Source organism: Lissotriton vulgaris, chromosome 2_1 (genome assembly GCF_964263255.1).
Source record: "Lissotriton vulgaris chromosome 2_1, aLisVul1.2, whole genome shotgun sequence".
Lineage (NCBI taxonomy): Eukaryota > Metazoa > Chordata > Amphibia > Caudata > Salamandridae > Lissotriton > Lissotriton vulgaris.
This window is the reverse complement of record NC_141687.1, coordinates 639,091,951-639,099,182: the sequence shown is the minus strand read 5'-3', so window position 1 is coordinate 639,099,182 and position 7,232 is coordinate 639,091,951. Positions and strand designations below refer to the sequence as shown.

General features: G+C 44.9%; 1 protein-coding gene across 1 annotated transcript in view; it reads left to right on the top strand.

Annotated features, from left to right (window-relative positions):
- The first annotated feature begins 5,880 nt into the window (after positions 1-5,880).
- RORA (RAR related orphan receptor A) overlaps positions 5,881-7,232 on the top strand; it is a 245,817-nt gene continuing 244,465 nt past the window's right edge. Inside the window, exon 1 of the mRNA XM_086955808.1 lies at positions 5,881-6,055. Coding sequence (XP_086811934.1) covers positions 5,881-6,055 — 175 coding nt within the window. The remainder of the gene's footprint in view (positions 6,056-7,232) is intronic.

Genomic DNA, 7,232 nt, shown 5'->3' with positions numbered 1-7,232 from the left:
ATATTGCATTTTCAAAAGTAGGAATTTCTTTACGTACCATTGCATTGGTGGGATAGAAAGTCGATGGATTTCTCAAACCAGTGATACCTTTCTTGGGATCACTGGTGTTGGTGGCAAAATAATTGCGAAGGCGAATGGTACGGAAAAAGCGATATAGTTCTAGTTTTGTATTGAAAATGTCATTTCTGTAAGTTGGTACATAGCTGAATCCTTGTGATAGAACAGATATTTCATTTTCTGATAAGAGATGAGAGGAGAGATTGAAAATTGGAATGGTATGGTTGGTTGGTATTCTCAAATTGTAATACAACTACTGTAATATACTGCATTCAGTGTCCGTGCCAACTATACTACATTGGTAAAACAATTCAACCAGTTAAAAAAAGGATCTCACAGCACCAATCACGCATTAGGTGCAAGAAGGAAAATGCACCTCTTGTTGAGCATTACCTTTGTTTCGGCCACAAAGAAACAGACATGACGTGGTGGGTACTTGAGGTTATTAAACCCAATAAAAGACATAACAATTTGGACAGAATACTCTCTCTGAGAGAGGGCAAACTGATTTGCATCACAGACACGGTCAACAAGGGACTCAATTCCTCTACTGAATGGCATGCACTGGCATGTTTAACATAAAATTTCGATTCCATTGACAAAATTGTTAAGTAAAGGTGTTGTCCGCACACCATTAATATATGTTGTTCTCACACCATGGTACATGATACAGCACATAATATCACTTTATCTGATTTCAAATAATGTGATTCCACAACCTGTGGTTGAGCTTGACTTCACTGTATACTTTTTATCAATGCAAGTTGGCTAGATTAGTTAAGAACGCAATCAAAGACACTGTTGTTATTTTATTCAAACATAATCGAACTGTTTTGGTCTTACGAGATCGGAGATTGCCTTAATGCTTCATTCCAACAAAATTGCGGATATACAGACAGAACCGCTCTAATATTGATGTTTCTCTTTCAAACTTAATGTGGGAATGTTTTCATTTGTTTTTCACTATATAGAAATGTTTACAATTGTATCAGGACGTTTGGAATTTACTAAAGACTTTCTGTAAACACGCATTTGACTAGTCCAAGATGGCGCCCAGACAATTGGCAGTGTAGTCCTACTTCGACTTCCAAACAATTTGTGCTTAAATACCGGCGTTCTTCACAGTAGCGTCTTGCGTGCAGAGTGACGGCTGACACCTCCCGCTCTCTGTGAACTTTCGAGATTGATACAGGTAAATGCTCCATGCCCACGTCCTGAGCCTGTAGACTCGGCTATACCTCGCCATTGTATATATGGGTTGTAACTCTTCGCCCATTTTTACCCTTAGATCGTTCCTTCCTGATTGATTCCTTGACAAATTTGCAAGTTTTGAAAAACCAAGAGGAGAGTCTGTTGTGCTCATTTCCTCGTTCTCTCCTAGACATTTTAACAGGTAAATGTCCCTCGTTCATATGCTTCAGTTTCTGGACTTATGCCCTTTCTGATATGGGTCCCAATTTTCCTTCAAATTGACTCCAACAAATCGTTCATTCGTGACGACGTTGTAAACTTACTAAGATCCAATTAAAAATCTGCGAGGTGGGACAAATCAATAGCAAAATTTCAACTGCTTATTTCCCCGCTACTACTGAGGTAATAACACAACCACACCGTCTCTAAATCACCTTAGAAAAGGATATAGATGTAGATATTGACCATCTGCCACTTTTAATGTTACAGATTAAATTTCTGCCCCGGCTTTATATATCAATTCTTCTCAACACATGGAGAGAGTTTTTTCGTTCTAAGGTATCTATTTCATCTTGGTCATATAAGAATGATCAGTAGACCTGATGGTCAGCGTATGTTTGAATATAAGCATGTAATTACACCAATGCCCATTAAGCTTTAAACAATTGAGTCAGCGACTCTTTATACCACAGTGCAACCGTCGGCATGGCCATACCTGACTAGCGTTTAACCATTGTTATTCCTGCAACAGTTCAGGCATCCTAACATTTGGTTGTAATCAGTTCTAAATTACCATTATATTTCACAATAAGTCAATGCATTGTAAATATTATCTTTATGCAAAAATTGAATAGCACTTGTTGCTTTGCCTTCATTGTAAATATCGTGTTAATGTTTTGTGTTGTTATTATGTATATAGTTCAGTACAAGCCATGTCTTCTATCTGATGTCTAGTTGGTTGTATCCATGTGTATAGTGCAACTATGAATACCGAACTGAGTTTTCATACCATAGTGAAATTGTTTTATTCTATTTTTAATAGGGAGTTACAATATTAACTTTCCTCCGTCCTGATGATGGTCTTAAAGAGTTGCCCATAAAGACCGAAACGTCGACTCCCAGCTTTATCCAAAGGAGAATTGCTTACATCTTTATTTTTGGATAGGCGCTGTACAGGCTTTACAGTGATTTTTGATTTGTTGTCTGATATTCATTCTGTATCCCTGTTTTATATACTCTTTTTGTATTGTATTTTCCCTTTATGATTGAAGTTTGATAAAATCCATTTTTTGCCTATACACATGTTCATTGGTTATTGTTTCAATTGTATTGTTTCAACGTTAAGTATTGTCATGTTCAGTTAGTCTTAAGTATATGTGTGTTCATTCAATCACTTGGAATTAACTTCACTCAGGACGATTAAGTCACCTGTATACCACATTCAAATAATTGACGTAATCTAATTAACAAACTACTTTGGAGGCTACCTTACCCATTCTTATTACGTTTTTACCCAAGCCCCCAAAGGTTTATTGGGTTGCTCACTTTATTTACCATTCCTCCTAGACAGCCACACACAATGGGAGCTTAGGTATGACTGGATGGGCCATCACTAAATGGATGGTAGGTTGGAAACAGCCTCACTTACATCTGAATATGCTGTGTCCTGTCTCCACACAAAGGGCCTAACAACCCTGCATTGTCACTTCAGCTAGCTTTCAGCCAGAGCCGAGAACGTAGGGAATGCCATGCACTCCAAAGCCACGGTCTAGAACCTTCCCCCTTCAGGAACCAGGACAGCAGTGTATAAGGTGGTTCTCAGACATCACCACTTCAGTATACTTCCGGACCTGTGGATACTCCGCCAGGAAGGACTGCTGTGTTGCTGAAGAACTGCCACCATGCTGGACTTCACTCTGCTGGACTCCTGCTTTGCTGTGCTGACCACCTGGCTACTGCCATCTTGCCTGAGTTGTAAGGACTAGACCTTCCTCTCTTGAACCCAGAGTGATTCCAAAGGCTAGTTGACTGGCCTTCTGATATGAAGCCTCAGGGACATAACAGAGCTCCAACAACCTTGCATCTGCACCTGTACTCTACCGGTAATCTGTGGGCTACCCTGCCAAGTGGTGCCACCCCAGTTTTAGACACTTGGAAGTGGGCTAATGTGCTCTGCTAGCCTGTAGATCGAGCTGAATTGATGCATCTCCTCTGCTGAACTGTGCAAACCCAGGCAGAACTGAGGTATCGCTGCTGCTGCGTGGAGTTAACCCATCCTAAAGACTGGCACCACCACAGCAGTATGCATCACCTTCGGAACCGCCACTACATGACACACCTTCGACGCAGGCCTTCGCATCGCTCAGCAGCAGCCTCAAAGATGACAACGGACTCCACATCGCAGCCCTTCTGAACCAAAGCATTACCCCGACTACTCGTCGCATCCCCGACACCAGACTTCGCAGCGCAAGCCCCGTTAAAGCGATCCTCAATGCAACAGGACCTTCCAAGCAGCCTCGCTACATCTCAGAACCAACGTGTCACCTCGGCTGTGCGACGCATCTTCAACGCAGATCCACGCAAGGCTCTGCAAACCAGGATTTAATCTACTTGTGTTAAACTGTTACAACTGTTATAACTGGGTCCCTGTTGTCGGCCTGCACTCAATCCTGGTCAGTTCGAACGTGTTTGTTTTTCCCGGTCCGACCAGGTTTTATAGTTGCCACTTCACACCTCTTGTCGCGATTTTCTTTAAAAACTTTAAAATTCAATATCTCCTGTTCTACTAACTAGATTCTTGCACTTCTGGTCTTGTTTTGTTTATTAAAAAACTACTCATTTTCTAACAATTGTGTGGGCTCCTTTTGTCATGTGGTGTCACTGTATTAATGTTTGAATTGTTGCATAAATACTTTACACCTTGCCTCTAAGTTAAGCCGGACTGCTCTGGGCCAATATATCATGGAGTTAAGCACTGGTTAATTTGGGGCTTGCTTGTGCCTTTACCTGCACAAGGATTGTGGTTGCTACTTGACCAGCGCTCACATCACAGTCAACCAACAACCCAATTTCTTATTACAATATCTAATACTCTGCCCTCACTTCCATGGTTCTTCGCTGCAAGACCACTTTATTAAAAAAACTTCATTCACATCTGGCACATACCCTTAATGCTTCAAATCAGCTCTGGTTGTATTGCTTATGCCAATCTCTCTTTTTCAGTGAACTACCTCTGTCAGAATGACCCTTTTCCCCAAAGAAAACTCAGACAGCTGATCTTCAGTTGTCTCACAAAAATCCTTTCAGGTAACAATTTACTCAGCCCAATTCGATTGGTCTTCCATACCATTCATTCAACAAGAACTGCACTTTTGAACGTTTCTAACTTTATCACCAATGCACACAGCAATCACCTTTTTTTTAGTCCTTATTCACTAGACCTATTGGGGTCATGTAGAGTGACCCATCTATGACGATCCCTGATCATTTAAAATTGTATTACACCCTATCAGCCAGACGCCTTTACCACCAAAAACCTGAGCAATCACCCTCTTTCCAAGAATTGAAAAAGAAACCGAAATGGCATCTCAAGCAAACTGAAAAAGAAGCGTGAGGGCTGCCGTTCTGTGAACGTGTATATTGCAAGTGTGGGTGTGTGGGTGGGTGGGTGTGTAATCGCCTATGACATTCGTTCACGTAGGTATATCGAGCTCATTTCTAAATATATTCATTTGGAGAAATGGCAACCACCCTTCTCTTTCGTTTATGTGACGTGTATTGGTACTGCAGGAGGGCATGTGTGATCGAAATGTTAAACCTGCTCCTGAATAAATAGGAAGATTTAGTCTTGAAGCCGTTAAAAGCATACTTTGAGCTTGCCAGTTGTGTTATTTCGTGTACTCTGGATTTCACAAACGAGAACGCTGGTTTCGGGGGTGCACCCCTGTCCTTGGAGGAGGTGCTGGTGACTAAGGAATAGTCTTTCAATGGAGTGGTCTGAAGCGTCCCTCCGATTTTTAGTTTGCCTCGGAGTAGCGTGTCACGAAGCAAGCCTGTGGTCCGGAGTACAAGGTTTGTTTCTCATGTATCTCTCCGATAAGTGTCGCTTTGATGGCCGTCTTTCGGAAGCCAGATTGTGCAGCCCTCCGTGCTCCTCTCCCTGTGTGACATGTTCTGAACGTGTGCGCGCAGCAGAAACGAACACGGACCGTTGCTAGCCTTCGTGCGCCTCGCGCACAGTCTGGGTCAGGTGTACCGATGGTGAGCAGAGCCCTCGTCCACGGGCTCGAGCTACTGCCCTCGCGCACACGGTCACTGTCTGCAGGCGGGCCTTAGTCGGGGGTCCACGCGGCGTTATACCTACGTACGATAACCTATCCGGCACCGTCCTGATAGATCAGCGACCACGTCGAAGCCGAACCACACACTGCAACTGTCAGGATACGACCTGTACTTGCCGCTGTCCAAGCGCTACTCAACCACTCTCTCAAGTAGTGCAACGCTCTACGCGCATGAAGGGGCGGGTCCTCACACACCCACTCCCACCATTGGGTACAGTCCGCGTCAGTAGCAGTGCTGGGCCCCGCCTCTCGCGGTGACGCGCTCCGTCACGTGGCCGTTGAGTTGAGGCGGATGCGTCTGACAGTGGCAGCAGCAGCAGCTGATGAGGCAGCGGAGGAGGCACAGGAGCGGAGGAGTGCTGCGGCCGCACTTCTTTACCCAGCAGCTGTTCCCGCGACTCTATGCGGCTCCCCTGGCCCTGCACCCGCCGCGACGAGGATGTATTTTGTGATCACAGCGATGAAAGGTAAGCAGGAGGTGGACGAAAAGCCTGCGAGGAGTGCACTGGGAAAAGGGGGAAAGGGAGAGTGGTGGATGGGAAGCAGGGATGCATGGGGGGAGTGGTAAATGTGATGGGAGAGCTGTTGATGTAAGAGTGGAGGGAAATTGAAGCACAGAGTAATAAAGGTGGTTGGAGGTTGATAAACGGACGGGTAAGGGTGATGGGAAAGATGCAGGGGTAAAGTGTTGTGGGAGAGTGCAGGGGTGAGGTGGAGCACAGGTAGAGTTGAGAAGGCGGCTAAATAAGAGTACTAGGAGTAGTGGATAGGGATAGAGGTAAGGGGTGATGAAGGAAGGATACATGGGGTAAGTAAATACGGAGGTAATAGTAGTAGGGGTCATGAGAATACTTAAGAGGAGTACTGGCACATATGACTGGGTAGTGACAGAGACGAGACAAATAAATGGTAGTGTTCCTGAAGTAGGTAGTCACTCGAGGAGTGGCTGGACACTCGAGGATGTTTGGGGAGAGGGGTGGTGTCATGGTCCTAGATGTGAAGGGTTGGTTAGGTGGTTCATGATACCATGGCTGGGGAAGCGAGATACAGGTAGAGGGGAGGCAGTGGCTGCAGAGCGGTAGCAGTAGAAGGACGCGAGTTGGGGCATTGGTAAGGGTGGGAGCAGAGCAGGTAGTAGTTGTGGCAGTAAGATGGAGACTGCCGTTGGGGTCAGCTGGAGGCAGTGACCGTTGTGAGGGACATCATGGCACGATCCATAATGCAGGCTCAGGTGCTTGTTACCCTCTGACTGTACCTGCGAGATGGCAATACTTGACTCTAACATTGTTTGTCCTTGTGTATCAGTGACGTGTCAGCAGAGTGTGCATACCCGTGAGCACCAGTGCGATGCACTCCATATTTGTTTATTAAGAGATGCACATAGTGTTTGCACTCTTCAGGTGCGTGTATCTATCCGTATGGTGCATGCGCCAAGTGCGCTCTTACAATCGACGTTACAGCAACGTGCATTTTGTTTGTTTGCATGCCTTGTGCCTATGTTTTGGACTCATGCACTGCGAGCACCCTTTCTGCCTAGGTCTTCATAGATACCTCTGTGCATTTCCGGTGATCAGCATGTACCTTAATGCTGGTGCTTGGATTGTTTTAAGCGCTCCCGATTTTGGAGAACAAGGGACCGAAGGG